At 52.3% G+C, this 27,498-nt stretch overlaps 1 protein-coding gene across 3 annotated transcripts; it reads right to left on the bottom strand.

Moving 5' to 3' along the window:
• Positions 1-770: 770 nt before the first annotated feature.
• GJC1 (gap junction protein gamma 1) lies at positions 771-23,428 on the bottom strand. 3 transcript variants are annotated; one of them, XM_066205156.1, is made up of 4 exons: positions 23,390-23,428; positions 4,526-4,639; positions 2,479-2,551; positions 771-2,346 (listed from the first exon to the last, which is right to left on the bottom strand). In XM_066205156.1, exon 4 carries the CDS (start codon positions 2,325-2,327, stop codon positions 1,146-1,148), a length of 1,182 nt encoding a protein of 393 aa, XP_066061253.1. In that variant the 5' UTR covers positions 2,328-2,346; positions 2,479-2,551; positions 4,526-4,639; positions 23,390-23,428; the 3' UTR covers positions 771-1,145. The 3 variants fall into 3 exon arrangements, with proteins under 3 accessions (XP_066061253.1, XP_066061255.1, XP_066061254.1); XM_066205158.1 differs by having other exon boundaries at positions 2,479-2,548; XM_066205157.1 differs by lacking the exon at positions 23,390-23,428 and adding an exon at positions 21,422-21,501.
• Between the last annotated feature and the right edge of the window lie 4,070 nt (positions 23,429-27,498).

Below are 27,498 nucleotides of genomic sequence, written 5' to 3'. Positions count from 1 at the left end.
AAGCTAAATTATACATATTGCTCTGTCTGAACTAAATCCTTCGGACAGAACGGAAGGAAGAGGGGTCTGGAATAAGGCAGAACCATTGATACTTGGAGAGGGCTCTGAGACTCCCGCAGACAGCTCGTGTGTGCTGGCTGCAGGCGAGGGAGGGGATTCCACAGCCAGACAGAGTCACCATGACTCCACCTGACCTGATTCGTTTGGAAAGCACAGGAATCCTCCCCAAAAGGTACCACTGCCTGCCCTTGGGCGCCGGGTGTTACACAACAGGAGGCCTCACAAACTCTTCCCATCACTCGCACAGAAACATGCAGAGTTACTGAATCCAGTCATTTCTATTTAGTTTTTTTCCGGATGTTTTGCAGGAGTTTGAAGAGTCTCCTCCCTCCTGTTGCACAAGGTGTGTGGAGAGCCCTGAGCCTTCTCTGCCCCACAGCTGGCACTCCTGCTCCCAACGCACACACACACAAACACACACCCACACGTGTTTTTCCTGTATGTCATTTTCCATAGAGGAGAGAGCCTGTAGGACACAGGAGCTTATGGGATGACGCTTCCAGGTTGCAAGCAGCACATTAATTTAGTAAAAGACAGAGTCAGGAGCACCATTGACAGAGGTTTCCCAAATTTTTTCCTGCTCATGATTTGCACCCATGAGCTGCCCGGAGACTCCACTTTCGCATGTTCAAGGCACTTTGGAAATGCAGCATAGAAAAGTTTACTTGGAAAACAAGGAAGAACAATGACATAACTGCAGACAACAATAATAAAATTAACAAAATGCTAATGGCTACCCATTGCTTTGTCCTTGTTGATATAAAAAGTGTAACATCAGATCCAGTGTACAAATACAAAAAAAATTGTGCATAATAAATGTACTATAATACTGTACATACAGCATAAATCGTTCAATGAGAATGAATTAAATATACTTATTTGTCTCCTGACTTGGAAGACAAAAGAATAAAGTTCTAAAGTCCTAGAGTCAGTGTATAAACCCTTTCCAGGGGCTGAATCACGAGCCAACGGTATCCCTGAACGTCAGCAGGGTCAAATATTCGCTTAACGAGAGCCTTTATTAACGGGGTTGCTGGTTATGATAAACTAGAAGAAAGAACCGCAACATATCAACTGAGCCAACATTAAATCCAGACTGAGTTCTTCCCATCTCCTGACTTGCTACTGGCACTACTTTTGTTTGAGCCCGCTTTGGATTTCTTCCCTCTGGAACTGCTGGGGTTGTTTTGGTTGTTGTAAGCCTGGATGGCAAGGTCCAGGCGGTCCTGAGCCACTTTGATTTCCCTCTGCAAGATCTCCAGGTCGGTGGGAATGTTCCCTTCGTTGCTGCCATACTGCTGTTCCTGAGCTATGTTGGCTTTGTTCTGCTTGTAGGCCATCTTGGCGTTGGACAGCTCCGTGCACTGCATCTGCTCCGGCTTCAGCGCGATGTTGTAGCCCGGCGGAGCCGAGGGCGTGTTCCAGGTGAAGGGGTAGTTAAAGGTCCCAGAGTCAACCAGCTCCTTCTTCTTGGCATTCAACGTGTCCCGGATGGTGCCAAAGCCCAAGTGCAGCATCTCCCAGACATTCAGGAGCAGACACATGCAGCTCACCCCATACATTATCAGCAGGAAAATGGTCTTTTCGGTTGGCCTGGAAATGAAACAATCGACGTTGTGCGGGCACGGCTTCCTGCTGCACACAAACACGGGGCTCACCTGGAAGCCGTACAGGAAATACTGCCCCACCAGGAAGCCAACCTCAAACAGGGCCCTGGCCAGGAGCTGCAGGACGTAAATCCTCATGAGCCCGTCCTCCCGGATCTGCCGCCGGCTGTCATGCTTGACTTTGGCAGGGCTCTGCTTCTCCTTGCCCTCCCGGACGCTCTCCACCTCAATCTCCGGATACATCATCGGGTCTTCCTCGTGGTCACCCTCAGCTTCCTCCAAGCCCCGGTGCTGTTTCCAGCGGATGGGCAAGCTCCTCCTCCTGGCTCTCCTGCTGGCTTCGCTGTGCTCCACCATCCGGGCGATTTTATGGATGGCGTAACCTAAGTACAGCACAGAGGGAGTGGCCACGAGAATGATCTGGAACACCCAGAACCTGACGTGCGAGAGAGGGGCGAAGGAGTCGTAGCAGACATTCTCGCAGCCAGGCTGCTCCGTGTTGCACACAAACTTGCTTTGTTCATCATAATAAATGGATTCTCCTCCCACAGCAATTAGGACAATCCGAAACACAATCAACAATGTCAGCCAGATTTTGCCAACAAAGGTTGAGTGGTTCTGGATCTCGTCTAACAGGCGGGTCAGAAAACTCCAACTCATGGTGGTCAAATGAGTTTATCTAAAAAACAAACAGAACCCCCAAATATTCATGAGTTTATCTGCTCGAGCCTAAATGGTTCAAACTCAACCAAGAGAGCCCGAAAACTCCAGACTTTGACACCCAACACCCATCCATGTTTGTCACCATCACCTGCTATCGGGATCCAGCTGCCAGAATATGCTTGAAGATCCTACGTCTCCTCCGCAGGCTTTTGAGGAATCTGCTGTAAGAAAAAGTAGCAGTTCAGTATCATTTCATTACAAAATGTGCTCCCAAAGCTACTCCCCAGCCCAAGAGAGAGACACAGCTGCTCTGTATGTCACAGGTTGCTAAAAACATTTAGAGTGGAAGCTGAAGACTCCAAAACACAGTGGATGGGAAGACAAGTGCCCATGAGATTTTTGGGTGCTGTTGGCTACATTCCACCACTGACAAGGGGATTTATTTTAATTTGTTAAAGCTTGGTGATCATTGTCTCAGCCACAACCCACAGGAGACACTGTTGTGTCCAAGGGCAATGGCAGCCGTCCCAATTCAGGAAGGGACGGCCCAGCTCACCTGTGATGCAAAGGGAGGACAACCTGGTGGCCCGAGCAGTGTCACCCTGCAGGGCCAGCCTATGGACAGGGCTGGGCCAAGGAACTTCCAACCACACTCAAACCATCCTGTGGATGGATTTGGGTCCAGCCCCTCTGGGAGGCTCAAAATCAAAAACAATATTTCAGTGTGGATTTTGTAGTGAGAATCTGGTTAGGAAGAGTTACCTGTCAAAACTTTTTAAAAGAGCTACTCCACACAAGTGAGTGGTGTGTGTGTGTGTGTGTGAGGGGAGAAGGGACAGCGCTGGCAGGAGCCGAGCGAGCGCCGGAACTGCCGGGCCTGGCCACGCTCCCGAGCGGGCCTGGCACAGCGGGGCAGAGGCAGCTCTGCCAAATTCCAATGGCTGCAGATTCCAGGTTGCCCAGAGAAGCTGTGGCTGCCCCTGGATCCCTGGAAGTGTCCAAGTGTTCAAGGCTGCATGGGGCTCAGAGCAACCTGGGACAGTGGAAGGTGTCCCTGCCCATGGCAGGGGGTGGCACTGGATGGGCTGCAAAGTCCCTTTCAACCCAAATCACTCAATGACTCCAGGATAAATTTGCAATCCTAACAGTAAAAATCACACCCTTAGAAACTCCCATGTGGTTACACTCTGAACGAACCCCAGCAACACTGCAGGACCTCCTGGAGCTCCAAGGAGTGAAACTGGTAAAGCACAGGAAGAACTGTTGGACACTGTTAGAGCAACAGGAGATGAGGCATCTTGCAGACCTTTGATGATGTCAAATATCAGTTTGTTAAAGATTATTAAAAGAAACTGTAACATCAGAACAACATTTGGGGACACATCCTGAACCCAGAACTGGACAAATCTCCAGCACTCTGATCTTAAAAGGGATTTATTCTTAACCTGAAGAAATTCCAGGAGACTGGAAGAAAACTAGTACTTGGAACTATTCAACTTCTTCCACGTAACTGCAGAGTTGTTTATAGGCAAAATAATGAAATGTGACGAGAGGCAAGTAATGCAGAATTAAAGGAGATAAATGTGATCTCCCTCTGGTGGAATTCAGTGTTTCACTGAAAAGCCAAGAGCAGGGATATGGTGTGGATGGGCTGTGCAGGACATTTGATTTATCACTTCATGACAGTGGGAGAGAAAAAATAGCACAGGAGAGTATTAAAAAAGGCCATATTAAGTGATCAGAAGTAACAAAAGTCTTGACAAATGATTCCCACATTAGGTCAAAGACCAGTTCCATAATTACAGCAGTTCTGAAAATCTCTGGCAGCCAGGCTGGATCTTCCCAAGCTCAACAGCAGAGTTGCTGCTGACAAAATGGGCCCATGGGACAGGAGTTTGCGGGCTGAGAACTGGAGATGAGAGTTACCAGTGGTACAGGAAAACAGAGATTGCTGGGGTGGCTGAGGCCCCTGGAACAGCCCCACTGCCTGAACCACACTCAACTGCAGCTCAGGACCAGCAGAGCAGGGTTTTGTAACAGAGGGAGAGGTCGCTGTGGGTGTCAGTCAGCTAACAGGGAAGGGAATGAGGCCCCTGAAGGATCAGGGTCTCAAGGAGAGCTGCTGACATGGTGCAGGTGATGGATGTGACCCCTGGCTGTGTCACTGCAATCAGGAACCAGGGGGGTGATCTTACCTCCTTGTTAGCGAGACAGCCCCGGGCGCCTGCGGCCGCATCCTTCAGCAGTTGCTCCGACATCAGAGAGTGGATACAGGAGGCTCGAAACCAGCTGAGGGACAGGGACTATGCCTAAAAGTGAGTGATTTAGAGAGATCAATTTGTTTAGCTGGGAAACGTAGGAGACAAATGAAAGTGAATCCCAACAGCAACGAGTCAGGACCATGATGCATCATCAAAATTACCACTTAGGACAAAAATCCCCACCCCTCGCTCAGGTGGACAGGCCACCTGCACTCATCCCTGAAGAAGAACATGTTCAAATCAGATGTGTTCCATAGATAACAGCTGTTAGAGGTGCATACAATCCTCCCAAGGCTTCCATCCAAGCTCCTCTTCAACACAACCCTGCTGCCACCATTCCATAGAGCACTGGCTGAAGTAACACGTTTTTAACAGGCAAAGAGACCAGGTGCCAGTCCCAGGGCAGCCCTTTCCTGCAGCAGGGGCTCGGCACCCCCACTTTAGAAAGGCACCCAAATCCAGCTCTGCCACCTGGCTTCTGTGTTAGGGGGACGGGACAGAGCTTCAGACACCCCACACTCAGCATTTCCCACTTGGATTCCGAGTCCAGATGAGGGGCACAGTGAGTCTGGGGGTCCTGCACGTGCCTGAGAAGTCCCCAGCTGGCAGCAAATGCAGGTGAACCCACATCTGGAACAGGAGGTTAACAGAGGGGAGGAGGCAAAATACCCCCCTCCCACCACACTGCTCTGCCCATCTCACCACCCTGGGCACCAACAGAACAGGCATGTCCCCACTGACACCTCGTGATTCATCAACTAAAAAAGAGACAAAACCCAAAGGAGTTTAAGAGGTTAATTCTTACTCCCTGAAAATGTCAGGGCCACACGTTTCACTGAGAGTAAACTACTAAGTAAATTTGAAATTAATTAAACACTGTTGCCAATGTAAATTTGGAGTAACGACAGGAACCAGCCTTTAAATTTTCATATACTGTCACATTCCTCAGCAGTTAAAGACAGAGAAGTTTGAAATGAGTGCAGATTTCAGTAAGAGAATCTTTACTCTTGGACAAGCTGCTACCTCCCATCTAAGAAATTTCTTCAAGGTACATGACAGCTTTTCACAGTGCATTTTCTACCTGCAGACAGGTAGCAACAACAACACAGGAAACATTCCTGTGATTCCCAAACCCAATTCCAGCAGCTGTATCAATGCACAGAGTGCCAGACCTATGTACAGACGTGCTGGGGTTCCCACCGCCCTGGGATGCAGGAGGATTTACCCAACCCATGGTTAACAACCAGGACCTGCCAATTAGTGGGTCCTGGCAATGGAGCTCTGAAGCTGCCCAAGAGCTGATTCTCTTCGCCAAGAAAGTGTCACTTTCTCCATTTAGTCCTAGTGCTGAGCAGAGCTGCTGGGACAAACAAGGGAGGATCCACGAGCAGGCAAAGAACTTCCTGGGCTTTAAGGAAATGTTTTGGTTCAAGCAAAATGACCAGTCATTAAATCTTGGAAAGGTTCAGCCCATCCAAATTAAGTGCAGTACAAACCCAAGAACTTCCAAGCGGAATTCCGGTGTTGTCCTTCTGCTCTGTGGGATCAGCCAAGGTTACAGGGGCACGTTCTGTCTCTCCGCCACGCGCTGCAGCACCCAGACACATCACAGTAACCTTCACCCAACATACACCCGCGCTCCTGCATCTGTTTTTCCTGGCAACATTTAACTCAATAATTTTCCAATGTTTGAAAGAAAAGTCTATGGACACTGACATGCATCTGAGAAAGGCAGGATGTCAGCAATTTCAGCTAATTTAAGTCATGGCAGAAAGTGCATTTGAGAGAGACTTTCATCCCTTGTATTTGTCATAAGTTCATTTCAGCACTTCCAGCGGAGGAGGCTCCTTGGAGCAGGCAGGATCCATGATGAAATATCAGGAGGCTTATGTTTGACAGCGGGCTGGCTCCTGAATTAAAGCTTTGCAGGCACTGAAGCCAGAGAGAATGAAGAAAAATTTGGAGCAGGTACATCAGAAAAAAGAAATCAGCTTCAGGTGAAGAATGTCTGGAGTTAACACGGCTGTGGTCCACATACAGCCAGGGAATGGCCCCTCAAGTGTGCCCCCTCCTCTACCCAGCCCATGGGGGGTCGGCTATGAATTTAAACATTTTAACATTTAAAATTTCACCTCCTTTCACCTTTCTCCTCAAGCAGGGTGGGAAGAAGTGCCCCGTGGAGCAGCAGCTACGGAACTGCCCCACGGAGCAGTAAAATGCTCACAATCCTGCCCTTGGATGAGACAGCTGAGGAGTGGCAGGGACAGCAGTGGGGCAGGAGGAAACTGCAATGCTCCAGCAGTGTCACCATTCCCCCGAGATGGAGGGCACCTGGAGGGCAGGACAGCCAGCACCAGGGGGGTGTCAAGGCACCAGTGGGTGTCATTCCAGGCTTCGAATTCCAAACAGCTTTGGAACCATCTCCTGCCCAGTACAGACTGGGCCCAGCCCAGTACAAACTGGAGCCCCCTGGCTCCAGCCCAGTGCGAATTGGCAGCTACAGCCCAAAGCACCTGAGAATGAGGGGGCAGGGAGTGCTGGTTTGGTTTGGCACCAGGCATCCCGTGAGGATCATGGAGCTGGGCTGGATGACCCACGGGGATCCCGTCCAATCCAGGCTCTTCTGTGATGTTTCTTTGGTACCAGGACTCATTTCATGTCATTCCAGCAACGACAGAAGTGGGGCTGGGCACAGCCTCAGCATGTCCAAGGATGGCACCAAGCTGAGGGGCACAGCTGATACCCTGCAGGGAAGGGATGCCATTCCCAGGGATCCTGACAGCCTGGAGGAGTGGGCCTGTGGAAACCTCGTGAAGGTTGGTGAAGATCCAGGACCATCCAGCTGACCTTCAACAAGGCCAGCTGGAAGGTTCTGGATCTGGGCTGGGGCAATCCCCAAAAGCAGCACAGACTGGGGGTGGGTGGATGGAGAGCAACCCTGCAGGGAAGGACTTGGGGATACTGGAGGATGAAGAACAGGAGTGAACCAGCAACAGTCCAGAAATCCAACTGTCCCCTGGGCTGCACCCAAAGCAGTGTGGGCAGCAGGCAAGGGGGGAATTCTCTGGAGCCCCCAGCATGGGACAGACATGGACCTGTTGGAGGGAGTCCACAGAGATGCTCCAAGGGCTGCAGCACCTCTGCTATGGAGACAGGCTGGGACAAGAGGGGTTTTTCAGCACGGAGAAGGAAAGGCCCTGGGGAGACCATCTTGGGACCTTTCAGTATAAATGGAGTTTGTAAGAAAAATGGGGACATTTTATCAAGGCCTGTAGTGACAGGACAAGGGACAATGCTTTTAAACTATGAGCAGGCAGGGTTAGACCGGACATCAGAGATATTTTACCATGAGGGTGGGGAGGACCTGGCACAGGATGCCCAGAGCAGCTGTGGCTGCCCCATTCCTGGAAGTGTCCAAGGCCAGGTTGGATGGAGCTTGGTCTAGTGGAAGGTGCCCCTGCCCTTTGATGGCAGGTAGTGGTGGAGGGTCCCTAAATTTCCATATTTCACCAGCACTTCCTCAGACAAGGCTTCTCTGCAGACTTTGTAGCCTCGAGGCAATTGTTAAGGAGAATGAATATATCTACAGAACACTTTTTTCCTCACTAAATTATGCCTTCCCAGGTCATGCTAATGAAATTTGATTAATTTATTAATGATTTATTTGTTTTGTTTAGTTCTGTTTTTAAGCAGTTTAAAAAGACATGCTGAGCAGGAAAAAAAGAAGAAATGCATGGCAATTCTGTTGTTAATCAAAAGAGGTTTCATGCTGTATGAAAGTGAAATTTGGCCTACAGGGTAATTAAAATAGTATTTGAATTAGGATGAATGAATAATTAGCATTATTCATTCAGATCTCATTTACATTGAAAAGTAAGAAATTACATGATTTACAAGTACTTTTGAGGAAGCAGAGGGGTTCCTTCTTTTTTTTTTTTAACCTGGTAAACAAGTAAGACTATACTGCTCGAGAAAGCAGAAAGCTGTGGCCAGACCCAGCACTGGAATGGTGCCAACACATCCTGAACCCTGGTGAGCCTTGTGCTGATGCCACCTGCGTTCCCTGAGCAGAATTCCAGTGTCCATTCTCCTGAGTGACACAAGGGCAAGGATGTGAGGATATCCCTGGGATAAGACAACTCACAGCTATCACCCTCCTATCCTTCGTGAAGGCTCCATCACCACCAATTTTATTCCCATTTTCAGCAATAAAGACGAAAAGGACTAAGAGAAGTGCACTGAATTTTATTTTTAATCTTTCAGAATACTTGGGAAGGAAAAGGCTGGGACTTTTTGGAGAGCACACAGTGCTCTTTCAAATAAATCCTCTGTCATCTGGCAGGGCTCACGTGGCAACAGCAGAGAATGGCTTGGAAAAAGCCACAATGTCAATGTCAATTTGGAAACCATTTCTGAATGGTGCCTTCCAATTCTAGGCATGCTAACAAGGCTCTGCTGATTCCCAGACCAATCCCCTGAGTCTAAAATCCCCACGTTGAATTATGAGACCACAGATCCTATGTGGGCTATAAATAGAACAGGAAAATATGGGTAAGAGGTAGGGATATAATAAGATTCTTGCGCTGTCAAAAAAATAAAGATGTCAAGTACGTATCTTTTTGAAAATCAACATATACCCACCCGAGCATTCAGTTTACAGATAAACTGGAATTTGCAGCTAAGACATGAACCTCCGGTCGCCTCGGCGTGCCCTCTAGGTACTGCTAACATGGGAAGCCAAGTGACAATTTTAGCAACACTCCCCCGCAGTGACAAAATTCAAATGAAATCACGACGTGTTTTGTGCTGGCCCAAACCAGCTTTTACTGCACCTACAGCAACCGTGCTGCTGCAGGAAGCAGCGTGTCCAGGGCAGGAACGCGCAGATCCCGGCGTGGAAGAGTGGGGTCTGCCCCAGCAGCACGAGGACAGGACGAGCTGAGCCTGACTCGAGTTCATCTGAGAGCAGGAGCCTGCAGTGACAACAGGCTCCACGGAAAATGGAGGCTGGGCTGTACAGTCTCTGTCACCTCATGAGATTTTCGGAGGCCCGTTGTGGGGTCTGTGTCAGCCTGAATCCCTTCACACACGCTCAGCAATCAGCATCCCTTCCGAAGGACGTGAATGAGGTGTTTCAGCTCAGAGACTGGGAGAATGAGCTCCCAATTTGGCAATTCTTGTAGCCTAACACCAGCCTGAGGCTGCTCCTCACACCCATCCTGCAGATGCCAGGTATCAGGAGGCAGAAGCAGCCCCAGGTGATGCCAGCACTGTGCTGATGTGAAATGGGATCAAGGAGGAAACAAAGTGGTCAGAGACTTAGGCGCTGCTTCAGCCTGCACTGAAACCTCGGCTTCCTGGGCAGCCTCGGCCACAGCAACACCAAAGCCTGAGGAACCAGCACAGGGCTGGGACTGGAGCCTGCAGCAGGAACAAATCCCCTCCTTCTCAACCTGCTGGCAGATGAGGAATAATCCAGCAAGGAAGAGCTACTGGAGCTCAGAACCAACCCAGTGTTTACTCCACCGCGCTCCCCCTGTCCTCCAGCCTCATACATCTCACAGCTCTTCTCCAAGCACAGTTTAACCCCACTGAGCCTGGATGGTTTGAGCAGCTCCCTTGGGAACTGGGCTCCTGCAGCACTGGCAGGTCCAGCAAGACCCACCAGGCCCTGCCTGCTCTTGGCCCTGGTGCTGCTGAGCTTGTTCCTCCGTGCAGAGGAGCCAGTAAAGCACAGGAAAGCTTTCCCTGTGTAATTCAGTTGGATGCTGAAAACAAGGAATTACAGGGTAGGTAAAAGACCATTTTATTATTTTTTAAAGAATTTGAATCTGAAGTTCAAGCCATACTAGAGACAACACCCAACACTGCTGTTCTGAGATGAAGACCAAGTCTTTAACCAAATCCTGAGCTCTTGGATTGCCAGCCCAGACTGTCTGCAGACAACAGGGCTGGGGACTGATACCCTTAAAATCCAAAGATCCAGAGGGCATCCTTGAGAAAGACTGTTCCTACCAGCTGAAACGACCATCAGACTGGGTGAGTTCCCATTCTCCCACGCCACAGGGATCCTGCAGGCTTTTCCACGCGGTGATCACACACAGTCAGCACTCACCTTCCAAACACCAGAGTTCTCCTTCCCAGGAGCAGCTCCTGGACCAGGCATCCATCTGATGAGGCACCATGTGCTCCTCAGCTCAGGGCTACTAAACGCTGGCTCAGACATACAATGTGCTACCTCTTGACAAAACATGAGACCAAACACCCCAACACTCACTGAGGCTGTGACAGCCCCTTTGTAAGTGACAGATCTTTACTTCAGTCATTTCTGAAGGTGCTTAACCCCTAAGTTCCCTTGTACCAAATGCATCACTTTCAGAAATGTGCAATGTTCTCATAACTGGTAGTTTAAACCACCAAATTTTACATCCCAAAGCAGGGTCAACCAGAGCAGGTTGGAAGGCCCATGTCCAGCCAGGTTTTGAATACCTCCAAGGCTGGAGACACCACAAGCTCTTTGGGCAGCCTGATCCTACTAAACACCTCCAGAGACAGAGACCCCCACAAGCATTGAAAAGTCAGGTTGGGCAGTCTGATCCTACATCTGATCACGTTCACAGTAAAAAAAGCTTTTCTAATGTTTAAGTGGAATTTTCTGTGTAGCAATTTTACATCACCGTTCCCTGGGCACCACGGGGAACAGTCCGGGCAACAGCAACAGGAGCAAAGCAATTTAGCAATTTTTCCTGTAAGAATGAACATAATAGAGAGGGGACAAGTTGCAGGGACTTGAGCCACACAAGCAACTGAAACTGTGACTTGAGATCCTTCCCCTGCCAGTGTGGGACAACTTCCACACAATGCTACTTGTACTGGCACGATACAACACTATTAAAATATTAAAAATATTGTATGCTGCCTATTGGAAACTGTGTTCCCAGCAGTTATTTTAACAAATACGGCAAATGGAAGGGTAAAGATGGAAAAACTGCAGTGGGGAGAATGACAAAAGGCAAGTTCTGAGTGGCCAACAGCAATTCAAGCAAAAGTGTGATGGATTGGGGCTGGGGTTTCTGCACACACCTGCCAATGAATTCCAGGGATTCAGCCTCTTTCAGGACACACTCACCAGTCAGGGAACAGCAGAGGGAAAGAAAGGGCAGGAGAGTGTCCCGCTGCAAACTTGGCCTGGGAACAGCAAAGGGAACGAAAAAGGGCAGGAGAGTGTCCTGCTGCAAACTGCCCGTGTGGGCAGGCCCAGCACCAGCACTGCCCCTCAGGGCTGCACCCGGGGACACACAGGGGTGAGCAGAACCCAGACAATGCAAACCCACCTGTGACACCAGGGAATGGCAGCACCTGGGCCCACCCGAGACCTCAGACCACGACCCCGAGCCCTGCAGCGAGGCAAGAAGGAACAATCCTGTTTCCCCAGACAGACCCACAAGGGTGCAAAGGGAAGAACACACGGAACACACAGAACCTCTGGGTGTTGCACCCCCAGGAAGCACTGAGGGACAGGTGCTGCTGGGGAGCAGGATCCTTTGGACAGGCTGCAGCAGCCACGAGCTTACCTGGATCCCTCCAGCTCTCTGGCAGCGAGGTCTGGGGAAGGCCATCCTCGCTCCCATACCGTTCCAGTCAGGCATCAGAGAGGTTTCCCTGCTTTGATGTGATTAGCGATTCAAATAACCACAACACGCCTTTAACTACACCCGATTCCACTGCAGCCAACAGCTCCACAGCGTTTCCCCACCGGGCTCCTCCTCTGCGCTCAGAGGGATGAGTGTCAAAAGAAAATGACACACTGGAGGCAGCTGACCCAAATATCACTCTCACGGCCATTTCGGGAAAGGAGAGAGAAGCCAAAAGAGAGCAATTCTGTCGGCTCCTGTACATCAAAATCAAAGGCTCTCACTTGGCTGACTGGGAGGCAACTGGATGGGGATGAACACCTAATGCTCCCACCACCATCTTATGACAGTCAAGAGAAACTACGACAGTGTTTGCTTCATAGATAAGCCTCAAAAAACTACCACGAACAGCTTGTAAATGAAACAGATACCACGCACCCCGACGCAGTCTGCCACAACGTCCCCAGTCACCAATCCTGCAACATGGCAGCTGCTTCTCTGTGACCCACATTTAAAAAAAAGAATTTTATTCCCCAGCTCTATCTGGTCTAGTGGGAGCCACCGCCTCAGCCTACAGCTCCACCAAATCCACACCACATCTTCTACAACAGCAGCTCTGCAGAGAGGGAAGGATGTTCAGAGGCAGAACAGGACACTGCAAACCCTCCTTTGCTGTGCTGGTGCTTTCAGGCCACCCAGCACTTGGAACAGCTCTGCTAAACTGCATTGTTCCTGTGCTGGGACACAGGAGCAGAGAGCCTTGCAGCCCCCTGTGACTGCACCCAGCTCTGCATCTCCGCAGGTTGAGGGCACCAAGCTGAGCAGGACAGCAGCCAACAATCCATGACATTGGTGTTGGGATGGACAGCCAAGGACAGCACCCTACCAGAGAACAGGTCAACAACAAGCTCTACTGCTGTTTCAACTTCTCCCAAGTGCTACTAAACCACAGAAACAGCTGAAGAGTTTTGTTTCAATAAAGTTGATTTTACACAGTTTATTCTGAGACAAGGAGCAGAGTAAGGCAGCAGATTGCCATACTGGCATTAAAATGTTACTCCAGCTTGAGTTCAACAGGAGTCTTAACAGCTTTATTTTGCCAAAGATAAAATTTAGAATATAAATATGCACATAGATTCACTAAGTGACTTATTTGTTGAAAAAAAATTTCCTGTAATGAAATAAGAAACATAAAGCTGTCCTTTTCTGAAGGAGTTGAATTCTTTGAGACCCCCTTGGGAAGAGACCTGAAGCACTGATGAACTCTCTATGCTCCATCACTCCAGCTGGGAAACACACACACCAACTTCTCAGGGGGCTTTTCCCCCTGAGAACAACTGGAAATAACTCTTAATTTATGAAAGGAGGCCAGAAGCCCTTTTCCCAGTGACAGGCATGCTGCACCAAGCACACAGTGGCAGACGGGTCAGTTTTTCCACTTGACTGCTTTCCCTGGCCAAGGACTTTATTTGACTTATTATCGACACAGATTGGGACAATTAGGAGCAAATTGAAGGCAGATCAGCCTCCCCAGTGCTTAAATCAGGCATGAGACTTGGCAGGGGAGCACCGAGGGGACCAGGGGACGGTGTGTGCTGTGTTGTGGGGCTGCTGGAGGTATGGAAAACCCACTGAGACACTGCAGCCACAAACTACAGTCAGGGCGACAGTGCCAAGCTTCCCCCAGCTTATTTCCAAGCTTCCAAGATTTTAGGAGGCTGGTGACATCTTGTTAGTCACTGAGTGAACTTCATGCTTGTTCTATAATGTTCTCTTCAACTCCAACCAGGAGCCAGCAGATCACGTCTGTTTGGCATGACCCGGGAATGCCCAAGGGCTAGGTCACTTCCTAACACAGAGCCCAGCAGGTCTGCTTGCAAAAACATTCTTAATACAAAGGGTAATTGAGCATCAGCTGCGTCACGGCTCGTTCACTCTCACAAAGGGGAATTAGCTGCAGAGAAGATCACTCCTGATAAGGAACCACTGGCTGTTTGGTGGATTTCATTAAGGCAATCACACCCACTCTGCCAAACACAGTCACAGACTTGTTTGGGTTGGAAGGACTTCAAAGCCCATCTTGTTCCTCCCCAGCCATGGGCAGGGACACCTTCCATTATCCCAGGCTGCTCCAAGCCCCATCCAACCTGGCCTTGGACACTTCCAGGGCTCCAGGGGCAGCCACAGCTTTTCTGGGCACCCTGTGCCAGGCCCTTACCACTCTCGTGGTAAAATATTTCATTTTAATGTCCCACCTAACCCTGCCGTCTCTCAATTTAAAAGTGTTGTCCCTTGTCCTGTCATTACAGGCCCTGGTAAAAAGTCCCCATTTTTCTTCTAAGCCCCTTTATAAGGTGAAAGGCCACAGTAAGGTCTCCTCAGAGCCTTCTCTTCTCCAGCTGAACACCTCCAGCTCTCCCAGCCCATCTCCAGGGCAGAGCTGTTCCAGCCCTCATTCCTACTTCAGATTCCCACCTGTACCTTCAGAGTCTCCCTGCAGAAAGCCACTATCAGGAACAGGCTCAGCTTTAATGTCACTGAAAGAGGTGACAAATCTATCCAGGGAAAACGACGTGACTCCTTTACACACAACTCACAGCACCAGGAACAGCTCCAGGCTCTTCGCCAGCCCCTTCCCCTGGGACACGCTGGGAAACTGGTTCCCACTGCAGGGACTGGAGGGGAGGTTACAGAGCAAAGAGCCAAACTGAGGAGTCACAGCACGGAGGGCTGGATGGATTCACCGTGGAGATGGACGCCGGCCTGGGTACAGACATTCCTAAAATTGTCCTGGGACGGGGAAGCAAGTGCCATGTCAACTCTGCAAGACAGGGGTTGTGAAGAAAATCCTGGCAAAGTGTAGCTCTCCAAACCCAGCACTCACTCAGGATTAATGACACAGAGCAGAATCAGTGGGCATTGATTATCTGTATAAATACAATAAACCGGGGGGAAAGTCAGCATGGCTCCTGGAAGGCACTTCCAGCCCCACAGAGGGCTCCAGATCTTCTGGGTTTTAACCTCTGCGAGTCTCTCTCATCTCAGGCTTCCTGTAGGGACCCCAAAAGGCCACTGGAAAAGGGACTGTCCCTGTGTGGAGAGACAACTGGGTGGGAGACAAGGGAGTAGTTGTAAACAGTCATTTCCTGCAAGGGAGGGAAGTCAGAGCAGGGGTCACAGGAAGAGGCTGGGACCTGTGCCAGACTAGGACACTGTCTGGATGTGACCTAGGATCCTGATGGAAATATTCAAGGGGAGGAGGATAAGCAACCACGAAGAGCAGCACAGAGACCATATGAGTCTATGCAACCTGGAAATAAAATGGCAGATGGAATTCCACATGGATAAAGTGATGCATACATTGAATACAAAAAATAAATCTCAATTTCACCTAAAAATAGATATGCCCTGAGATGGCCTCAGCAAGCAGGAGGTCTTGGGGCTTTCAGGCTGCTCTGTGAACGCTCTGGCACTGCTCAGCACAGCCCCAAAACAGCGTTTCACCAGTGTCAGGGAACAAGCACACCCAGCACACGCTGCCGTGCCACCACGTGCCTGTGGCACACATCCCTGGCATGTGGCTCTGGCCACTCTGCCACGTCCCCCTGAGTGCCCATGGCTCACCCATGGCATGTGGCTCTGGTCACTCTGGCCAGCTCCTATCATGGGAACAGAGGAGAACAGAAGGAGCTCGGAGAAGAGGTATGGAGTGGCTGGTGGGGGAAGGACAGTGGAAAAAAGCAAGAAGGCTGAGGGGGGAAATGGGCAGGGAGCTGTGACACCTGGAGTGGCCTGGAGAAGGAAAACCCCTCAAAAACTGAAAGCCAGAGCTGTGCCTCAGGCAAGGGCAAGTCTGTAAGCACAAAGCAGCTGCAGTTTAAGAGTCCAGAGCTTCCCCCATGCTCTGCTGCAGCCCCCACATGGGACAGGTCAGACACAGGACTCTGGAGCGGGCAAGATTCCATCTGATCCATGCCGCTGTTCCAAAGGAGCCAGGAGCGAGTGGCTCCGAGGTGTTGGGGGAAAATCCCCTCCATGAACCAGCTGAAAGAGAGGCACCAGCAGGCGCCAAAGGGAACTAAACTGGCACATGGGGCTGTTAATCACTGCTCAGTTCCAGCCCCCTGGAAGGCTGTATGTGCCAGACGATCCCGGGCAATCGGAACACCTGAAGGGCAGGGATGATTTATTTCTGTCCACGGCTCTCCAGCACAACCCTCCCGGGAATCGGATTCCGCAGACACCCGGATCGATACGGTTTGGTCACAGATTGCAAAGAGAGCAAGAGCAGGCGAGGAATACAAACCAAGCTGGGGACAGCACTGAGGAGGAGGCTCCAAGGCAGCTCCAGAAGGAGCAAAGACTTCACGCAAACCAAGGAATAAAGATAATTTCCATATGGCTCTGTGGAAGATCGCCGTGTGCTTCCTCCCAAACACTTCAATTTTATTTTGCTTTATAATATCTCAGGAATCACAGCTTCCACCATGAAAATTCCTCTCGTTTCAAAATAGTTTAACTCCATATCTGAGCACCAGCTGAGTAACTCCTGTGAATGAAACTGCTGCATGTAAAATTCAGTCATTTCTCAACTACTTCAATGTTTACCATAAGAATCAGGAGATTTTTAGGAGGACATGCTGCATGCAGGGCAGCACACCAGCAAGACACATTAGGAACTTTAACTATTTTAATTTTATGCCATTAAAAAATGTACTGGCACCAAGGCCAGCCCCATGTAAACAACTACACCCACCCCCTTGCCTGCCTACAGACACATCTCTAACCTCAGGACTATGCAGCGTTGGGTGTCATCTTTGTCCCTGAATCCACAGCAGAGCCAGGCTTCCAGGAGTTAACAAGGAGTCAAAACTCCCCCTCAAGGGAACATGGGCACACACAAGACATACAATCACCCTTCCAGGCTCTTGACTATTTTAAGCATGAGAGAGATACAGAACTTCACAGGCGATGGCTTGTTCCCAGTCTGGCAGGGCTGCACCACTCACGCCGGGATGTCACCGCGGGCAGGAGTTCCATCCCCTGCTGCCACCAGCATCATCCCTCATCCTGTAGGAGCTGCATTCCCGAGGCACACCACAGCCAGACCCACGTTTAGACCCAGAAGTCATTTTTCTACATTCCTCCATCTGAAAAGCAAAGTGGACAGCAGCATCCCCAAGACATGGCACTTTTTGGGAAGACTTTGGGGATGTTCAGAGGAGAGGGAACGCTGTGCACAGTCACCTACAAGGCAAACACCGCACCCCAGGACAGCAGATTAAGGGCTGAGCGGGACACCAGAGCGGGGACTCAGTGGGAAATAACCAAATGCAGTTGTCAGCCTCCTCCAGTGCCACCGACTGCGACATTCAACATTCGGACGGGAAAGGACGCGAGGCACAATCTGCTGGTCATCCATATGGATGCCTCTCTCCCTCCTTCAATCCTCCTCAGTATCTCAATCGAGGTCAGACACGCACACTCAGACTCGTTTCCTGACAAATTTGTAACTAAAAAGCTGGAACTAATAACTGTAAGAGCCCAAAGCTGGTTTCATGGACTCGTTTAGGCAAAAAAGCTGGCTGACTCCACCAATTTCCATCTAGGCAAGGTAACAGGGAGAAATCCTTCAGTCCCGTGTAAAAATGTAAATCCCAGCTCAGTGAGTCATTTAAGCACATGCCTAATGCAAAGCCTGAAACAAATCCCGCTAATAATCCAGGCTGCTCACTTATTTACAGCTAGGCATGGCTTAAGTACCTGGATGATCTGGAAATACCTCCAAGCCCCCGGAAAAGAGCCTAAACCAAGCTGGTCTGGGAATTAATCACAGTGGTATGAGCAGAACTGCTAATATGAACCGGGGAAGGACTCTGTGTGTGTGTGCTGAAGCATCTGTTCAAGTTTAGGCATATAAAACATTTTTCAGCCCAATGACTCCAGAGGGAAATGCCTCATACATCAGCTCATCTGACTCAATTTTTCCATCACATTTCCTTTAATACAGTTTTGTCCATAAATACACTATTTGTTTTTTCCAAATATAGATTTTTATTTATAGCCAAAAAACCTTGTAACTTGTGTTATTGCTTAAAGCCCTGGGTTCTGCTTCGAAATGGAATCACGTTCTTCCTTGAAACAGAAACGCTGAGGAATTACTGGCTGGTACTGAGGTATGAAATCAAATTCTCTATGTTTGCAGAAGGAAAAGGGATTTCTTTTTGCTCTAATATTTGCCATCCTCAATATTTCCTTCACCAGGAATCACCAGTAAGATCCCAACTGCCAAGTCACACATTGCATATGTCAATTATCCCACACCACATCCAGGAACTTTCACCTTAAATCTTCATTTTAACACCAAATCAAAGTCAAGCTTTTAAAAATCTCAAACCAGATCTTCCAGACAGTCCTGAATTTGGGGACAACTGTGTGTCACTACCCGAGCAGCAATAACAATTCATATTTATGGTATGAAGAGGTCAGAAATGTTAACACTGCCCTTTCCCCTCCAAGGAGCATTCTGGAGATAAATTCCTTTTTGTAGCTTTTAATGGAAAGCAACGAGCCTCCCAAAAGCCCAGGACCAAGAATGGGCAGTGAATGGGAAATTTGTTGATTTTGACATTCTAAAAACATGGGTTTTTTCAAGAGCGGAATTTACATATCGAGCAATTCTGAACACAGCAAGTGAAATGTGATTTAATACAATTCGACCATTCTTAACCATAACTCGAGTCAATAAAAAGCACAGCCTGTTATTCCATGGCACAAGCCGGGGACAGTGGAATTGCACTCCTGCTGCTTGCGGGAAGTGCCGAGACCAGCTGGAAACACTGATAAATGCCAGGGGCTTCTGCAATAAAACCTTCACTGCCTTCCAAAGCAGGGCACACAGAGGTGGCCGTGCAGCCACCCGTGAGGGGCTGGCAGCGGGGCCCAGGGACCATCTGTAACTCAGGGAGTCTCCCTACCTGCTGGCCAGGAATGTGCTTCCCGGCACAGGTCAGCAGGGACAAAGCAGAGCCACCATAAAAATCAGGGAATAGTAATGGAACTTTTTTAACGGCAATAATTTGCTTCCTATTAGGCAGATTAAAAACACATAAATCTGGAGCACAAGTCAACACTGTGGAGTGGCAGCACAGAACACAAAGGCTGGAAGCAGGGTGGGAGCAAAGGATCACCTTCCCCCTAATGAGGCAGCAGGGCCCATCCCCCGGGACCGACAACAAAAGGGTCCATTATCCACGAGGGTTTCACTGCAAGTGTTTAATGATTGCTACCCTTGTCCGAGTTCCTGCTGGGGTTCAGGGAATCCTGTCCGAGCAGGAAGGGTGAGGCACGAAAGAGGTACCTTGTACAAGGCAACGCTCCTTGTGATTTCCACATTTTAAAAAATGCTGAAAATCTGAAGTGGTGTAAGGAAAGAGCCACAAGATCAGCCCCCTCTCCCCAGATCCACGCTGGTGGTGAAGGCTGCAGCCTGGTTTCTGAGAATCACAGAATATCCTGAGCTGGAAAAGCCCCACAAGGATCATCCAAGCCCATCTCCTGATCCCCTCACTTCTTTCCTCAGCCAGTGGCCCCTCGCAGGTGCCAATGACCACAAATCACCAAAATTCACCCCAGCGAGCAGGGTCTGCCTGGCCTCACACACTCTGTGGTCTTCCAGCAGCTCTCCATGGAAAGCTCACCATTCCAAAAAGGCTGCTTGCTCTCCAGTACCACAGCTGGGTCCGGATCGAGGTGTCAGCGGCACCACCAAGCCCTTGCGGCTCCGGATTCCCCAGCTCCCCAGAGAGACACCAAGGCACTGGATTTTCAGTGAGCCAGTCCATAACACAGCCAAGGAAGGCACATTCTGGATTATCCAACTCCTAACTGGGTGTTCTTAGGCTGCTCTCTCGGTCCTAAGTGGCTGGATCACACCTAGGTACAACCTCAAGCACTGGATCTCATCCTTTCCTTGGCAAAACTGGCAGATGAGAAAAGTCTGGGGATTTTTTTGACTCACAGAAGTTGCTGGCAGTCAGCAAATTACTAAATCAACAAATTTAGGTGTTAAAATTCATCACAAACTCTCCATCAGTGATTAGATTTCACAGCTTATAAGAAATTTGTTCTTGTAAACTCTAGAACTATCCAAACCCAGAAAAGATAAAGTTTATCTTTTTTTTTTTTAAGATAAAGTTTCATCTAAGCAATATAATTTTCACACCAATTACCTTTAGAACCAGAGAATTCTTCAGAAAAACTGTGCCTATAATTAAAACTCTCCAGGGTGTACCAAAATCTTTGCTAAATTCTTAAAACTAGTCTCAATTTGCCCAGCATCTGGGGTTTAACTTTCCCCCTACCACGGGCTGGGACCCCGGGAATTCCTCACCTTCTGCACATTCCCAACCCTCTTGGGGCTCCTCTCTGCCTTGGTCAAAGCAAGCGCTGTGCTCTCAGCCCTTGAACCAAATTTTCCAGTTATTTACTGGTATTTGCATCACTTGCACGTTATCTGGGATGAGTTGGGTGTTTGCTTTGAAGTGAAGGGCAAAAGCAGTCCCTAATGAAGGGCTAAGGATGAAACACATCTAGAAAAGAGGTATTTCATGACAATTCCTTGTCTAAAAACCTGCATTCTGATCTGTGAGTTGCTGAAAAAAACCAAAAGTTGTAACATTGTTGTATAAATTAAGAAAACGCTTAGATTTGTAAATGGAAATGTTTTTATTAGCAATAACTCAACAGTCCTCTCCATCAACGGTAGGACAAACTTACAAAGTCTAGTCTAAAAGCACTAAAGGCAGTCAGACCCTTTGGTAACGGAACAGCCTGTCAGTAAAATGTTTCTAATAACTTTTCATCACTCAAACTGATCTAAACCTTGCTAAACCCATTTCAAAGGGACAAGAGGTGCTGGGTGACAAACCCGAGGAGCAGCTGGTCGTATTTCCAACACAGTTCAAAAACCAGAAACGCTCTTGTAAATCAAGTTTCATGTGATGTGAAACCTCCAAAGGGACATGTCACCGTGCTCCTGCTTTGCCCCATGCGCTGGCATTTCGATTAGGAAATGTCAGACAGGTTCCTGATTCTGGAAAATACCCTGCAAAGCGCTCTCCTCATCGAAGGAGTCAGAGAAAGGCTCGCAGGGCAGACCCCAGGCTCAGCCCAGCCCCAGCCCCTCAGCTCTTACCTGGCCGCCTCCGTGCCCACAGACATGGTCAGAGCCCCGGCCGGCGCCGGCTGCCCGGGGACAGCCCAGCACTGTCACTGCTGCGCTCGGTGTCACGGAGGACCGGCCCCTCGCCGGAGCTCTCGGCGCATTCGCCAGACACCAAAATGTGTGACAGCTCAGCCCACACCCCCCCGAGCCCCGCCGGGCCACCAGTGACCACAGAACTCCATCCCTGCTGCTCCCCCAGAGCTGCGGAAGCACCGGAGGTAATGCAAGCACTGCTGGAAATCCAGGACTTTCCCTGGGAGTCAAACGGCACAGTAAGGCTCAAATTCCCTTTTGAAACTCCTTACCTATCCCGCTTCCCGAGCTGAACTGTTCCCTCAGGAAAGCACAAGCACAACTTTGGAACAGACTTGGAAAGTACCAAAAATACAGAGAAGGCGACCTTGCATTTTCCTAAACACGAGCCTTGACAGGAAACAACAACTTTCTCCCTTAAATGACCTGAAGAACGGAGGGTTTGGTAACTGCACTGACAGCTGGTTCATTGAACATCCCCAGGACACAGATTTCTAACAGGAAGGGACAGTTTGGGGTTTTTCTTAACCAATTATCCTTGACTTAGAGCAGGCAGGAGACATGGAAATAATAACAACAATCAACGGTCTGTCAGATAGAAGGGTTTTGTTCTCCCTCTCATTTCCAAATACCAACTAAACACCCAATGAAAAAACAGAACCCGGTGGTACCAACTGTTGCTCCAGAACCCATATGGTACATCCATGCCCTAATTAATCCCTGTGAACTGTCTCCTATTTGTTATTAATTTGACGGTGGAACAAAATCAGCACTTCAATGGGAAGCAAGGTCACACTGACCAGAAAGTGTCAGGACTAATTCCTACCAACAGAAATGAGAATTGGCTTTAAAAGGACAGTAAAAATAGCTGCATAAATGTCATTCTTGTGAAATTTTATGACGCTGGGTGAAAGTTAGGCCCAACAGAGGCCAAAACTCTCCATCTGATACAAGAGCAGGATTCTTCTCATGCTCTGCATTTGGGTCAAGCACAGAGAATCACGGAATGTCCTCAGTGAGAAGGGACACACAAGGTCATCAATCCCAACTGATGGCCCTACACAGGACACCCCCAACAATCCCACCATGTGCCCGAGAGCTTTGTCCAAACACTCCTGGGGCCGGAGAAGTGTTTCCTCGAGCAATGCCAAACCGCACGGCAGCGGCCCGTCAGCCCGAGGCAGGGCTGGCTCCGGCTGCCAGCAGCGTTATGAAGCTTTATCCGGGCAAGGAATTCTGAGCAGGAGCTGCTGCTTCTAGGGACTGTGCTGGAGCTGCAGCAGCTGACACTGGGGATCCGTGAGCCCCGTCCTGGCCGGAGCCGGGAGGGGGACGGGGGTGACACCGGACGGGGAGGTGGGCACGGGGGTGACACCGGAGGGGAAGGCGGGCACGGGGGTGACACAGGTGGCGTCTCCCGGTGCGATCGCTCCGTTCCTGCGCTCGGCAGCGCGGGGAGCGCTCCGCTCATCGCCGAGGGGCTCGACACGTGCAGCCGCGGGCCGGCACCCGGCGCTCCGCCCGGGAAAGCCCTTCAGGCATCACTTCCCTCGGGATAAACACCCCGAAGAGGCCCGTCCCGGAGCGGGGAAAGGGGAGGACGTGGGGACCCGGGGGCTGAAACCGGCCCCTCGCGGCGGCACCGGCGGCGGAGCGCGCCCGGCTCATCCCGCCGCCTCCGGATCCCCCCGGAGCGCCCGGCTCGGTCCCCCCGGGCTCCCGCGTCCCTCAGCCCGCCGCGGCTGCGCTCGGGCTCCCGCCTCCCGGTGCCCCCGGAACGGCCGCTCGGTCCCCTCAGCCTCCCGCCGCCCCCCGTGGCTCCGGCCCCTCGGGGGGTGCCGCTCGGTGGTCTCAGGCCCCCGCCCGGCCCGGCCCGGCCCCGCCGCGCCCTCAGCCCCCACTCACCGGCTCCGGCCCGTGGCGGCGCCGGGGCCCCTCGGCCGCCGAGCCCGGGCGGGGGGCGCGAGGCGCATGCGCGGAGCCCCCTCAGCGCGCGCGGGCCGGGGCGGGCGGGAGAGAGCGGAGCGGGACAGGGACGGGGACACGGGACACGGGACACGGGACACGGGACACGGGACACGGGACGGGGACGGGGACAGGGACACGGGACAGGGACAGGGACAGGGACAGGGAGACGGGACACGGGACACGGGACACGGGACGGGGACGGGGACACGGGACAGGGACGGGGACACGGGACACGGGACATGGACACGGGACACGGGACAGGGACGGGGACGGGGGCACGGGACAGGGACACGGGACGGGGACGGGGACACGGGACAGGGACAGGGACACGGGACGGGGACGGGGACGGGTACGGGGACAGGGACACGGGACAGGGATGGGGACCGGGACAGGGACACGGGACATGGACACGGGACGGGGACGGGGACGGGGACACGGGACAGGGACAGGGACACGGGACAGGGACACGGGATACGGGACAGGGACACGGGACACGGGACAGGGACACGGGACACGGGACACGGGACACGGGACGGGGACAGGGACACGGGACACGGGACGGGGACGGGGACACGGGACACGGGACACGGGACGGGGACACGGGACAGGGACAGGGACACGGGACAGGGACGGGGACGGGGACACGGGGCAGGGACGGGGTCACGGGGCGGGGACCGGGACACGGGACAGGGGTCAGGGACGGGGACACAGCAGGGGATAGGGACAACGACATGGGACCGGGGTCAGGGTCGCGGGAGAGCAGGGGATAGGGACAACGACATGGACCAGGGTCAGGCTCGGGACACAGCAGGGGATAGGGACAACGGCAGGGAGACTGGGGTCAGGGTGGGGAGACAGCAGGGGATAGGGACAAGGACACAGAGGACGACAGAACATGGGGAGCAGGACGAGAATAGGGAGGAATACTGGAGCAGGGCTGTGGACCGGGACACTGGAAGCAGAATAGGGACAGGAGCAGAGTAGGATGGGGACACTGGGAGCAAGATGGGGAAGGGGATAGCAAGAGCAGGATGAGGACAGGGACATAAGGAGCTGGACAGGGCCTGGGACAGGGTGGGGATGTGGAGACCAAAACAGGGTGGAATGGGGGAGCAGGACAGTGATGGGGACAGTTGGAACAGGGCTGGGGACAGGGACACCAGGAGCAGGATGGGGATGCGGGTATTAGGGGCAGGGTGGGGACAGGGAGCACAGGACAGGGATGGGCAGGGGACAAGAGACACCAAGAGCAGGGTGGGGGTGGGGGCATCAGAAGCAGGACAGGGACAAGGACACTGGGAGCAGGATGGGAACAGGGACAGCAGGACAGGTACACCAGGAGCAGGATGGGGATGTCAGGAGCAGGGTGGAAACCAGGGACGTTGGGAGCAGTATAGGGACAGGAGAAGGGTGGGATGGGGAAATCAGAAGCAGGACAGGGACACAGACACTGCAAGCAGGATGAGGTCAGGGACACAGGGAGCAGGACAGTGATGGGGACAGTGGAAAGAGAATGAACATCATGGGGCAGGATGGGAGCAATGGGACCAAGAAGGGGACAAGGACACTGGGACAGGGGATTGGGACATGTGGAATAGGAAAATTCTGGGGGCACTGGGAGCAGAATGGGTGATGGGAACAATGGGAGCTAGATGGGAATGGAGAGAGCAGGAGCAGGGTGGGGACAGGGACACTGAGAAGCAGAAAGGAACTGAGGTAGGATGGAGACAAACACCAAAGCAGAGTGGGATGGGGAATCAGGAGCAGGACAAGCACAAGGACACACGGAGCAGGTGGGGACAGTAGGAATGGGGCTGTGGACAGGGACACCAGGACTAGGGTGGAGGCACTGGGAGCAAGACAGGCATGAGGGCAGTAGAAGCAGGACTGCAGTCAGGGTCCCCAGGAGCAGGATGGGGACAGGGACACAGCACAGGGTGGGGGCTCATCCCACGAGGAGATGGCTTCTCGAGGTGCCGTGTCCTGTGGGGGCCTCCCAAGTCCCTGGGGATGGGGACAAATGGGAACTACTGGGGGGGTCGACACAGGATCACTCATTGCCGATGGCCCTGCTGAGGGTGGGGGCACATCCCCCGGCGTCTGTCCCAGAGCTGAGCCCTGACCAACTCGTGCTACAGATGGAGCCCCCGGTCCCCAGAGCGTGATTCCACGTGCCTCGGTTTACCTGGGCCCGGGCAGGCACATTCCTTGGGGCATCCTGCACCCGCACAGATCCTTTGCGTGGGGAAATTCCAGCCACATGGCCGGGGCTGGGGGCAGGGTGCAGGCCCCACTCCCAGGGCAGAGCAGTTTCCGCGGAAAATCCCCAGCTCACGTGCGCAGGGCCAGGTTTGCGGCTGTCGGCCCCGCTGCGGGTCAGCGTTTTCCAGCTGCCGGGAAGAGCCTGCGTGAGAACCGGCTCCTTCCCACGCCTGCCCGGCCGCGTCCCGCCGCCCTCCCCCGGGGTGACGGCCGGGGCGATGCCCGCACCCGCAGGGATCCAGTGGGGGCATTGCAGCCTCGGGGTTCTGCTCTCCGAAGGAAGATGCGACTGGCACCGATGCCCATCCATGGGTGTTCCCAGGGCCCCAGCCGGCCCCGTTATCCGGCCCTGGAGAGCCCGAGGCTGGGATGATGGATGTCCTCTTCCTATGACAAACTTGGCTCTGGAGCCAAGGGCCTTCCCCGAGCCCTGGGACGTGCAGTGCAGCACCGAGCACCACCAAGGCCCGGACACTGATCCCGCTGCAGCCCTGGCAGGAGCATTCCAGGGGTTGTCCCAAGAGAGGCCTGGCCTGCTCCCTGGGGGCCCAGTTTGGTGCTGGGCTGTGATAGTGATATCACAGTGAAGTGATAAGGACTCGCTGCGTGGCCATGGGGGTGCCAGGGTGTATTGTGCTTGCATCAAGCCAGGATTGAGCCCCACTTTCCCCCAGGACAGAGAGGGAACATGCCATGGATGAGGCCACAGTGCCAGGGCAGGTATGGGAGGTGAGGGGAACCCTCCTGGCACCGCCCGGCAGGAAAAGCTGAGCCTGCTGATAGGGCTGGAGCCCCAGGACGGCATCCCTGGAAAAGCTGAGCCTGCTGATGGGGCTGGAGCCCCAGGACCCCATCCCTGGAAAAGCTGAGCCTGCTGATGGGGCTGGAGCCCCAGGACCCCATCCCTGGAAAAGCTGAGCCTGCTGATGGGGCTGGAGCCCCAGGACCGCACCCCTGGAAAAGCTGAGCCTGCTGATGGGGCTGGAGCCCCAGGACCGCATCCCTGGAAAAGCTGAGCCTGCTGATAGGGCTGGAGCCCCAGGATGGCATCCCTGGAAAAGCTGAGCCTGCTGATAGGGCTGGAGCCCCAGGACCGCATCCCTGGAAAAGCTGAGCCTGCTGATGGGGCTGGAGCCTGGCACGGTGCACCTTCCCGCTGGGCCATGGGGTGGGGCAGCAGCACGGCCCGGGAGGTGATGCCGATGTCGGCTGACAGGAAATCCTTCCCCTCCCTGGTTTTGATGCTCCACTGGCCTGAATTATCCCCACACAACATGCAGTTTCCGCAGAGACCCAGCACCTGGTGGGATGGCTGGATGTGCTTTCCATGGATGCTTCCTATCCTGTGCTTATGGCAGCCCAGTGCCTCCCAGCTTCCACCAGCAGCTGGCAGGTTTGGGGAGTGGGGGAGGAGGCTGTCCTCAGCTTTACCCTCTGCGCCCCGTGCTGGTGCCCCAGGGCCATCTCAAGCCCCCTGGAGTGCAGGGATGCTCTGGGACAGGTTCCCAGGAGTGTCACTGGGATGAATGAGGCTGCCAGGGCCAAACTCAGCAGGGCAGCACCAGGGCAGGGCCAGGCCAGCTCAGGCTGGGGGCAGTCAGGGGAGGGCAGGAGTGTCCCCAGGAGGTGTAAATCAGCCCTGCTTCCACAGCCATACATGGAACAGAACTGGGGCAGAGTTCAGAGTGAGAGACAAAGCAGAGGAGTAGACAGGGAGCACTAAAAACCTCTCAGAGGATGAGCAGCTAATGAAATCCCTGTAAACTTGACAAGATTGAGCGGGG

Source organism: Chamaea fasciata, unplaced genomic scaffold, assembly GCF_029207755.1.
Source record: "Chamaea fasciata isolate MVZ Bird 193981 ecotype frontalis unplaced genomic scaffold, bChaFas1.0.hap1 SCAF_27, whole genome shotgun sequence".
Lineage (NCBI taxonomy): Eukaryota > Metazoa > Chordata > Aves > Passeriformes > Sylviidae > Chamaea > Chamaea fasciata.
This window is presented reverse-complemented; position numbering and strand designations above follow the sequence as displayed.

Excerpts from the sequence above, each read along its gene's own strand:
- GJC1 (XM_066205156.1), bottom strand. The coding sequence starts at position 2,327 with ATGAGTTGGAGTTTTCTGACCCGCCTGTTAGACGAGATCCAGAACCAC.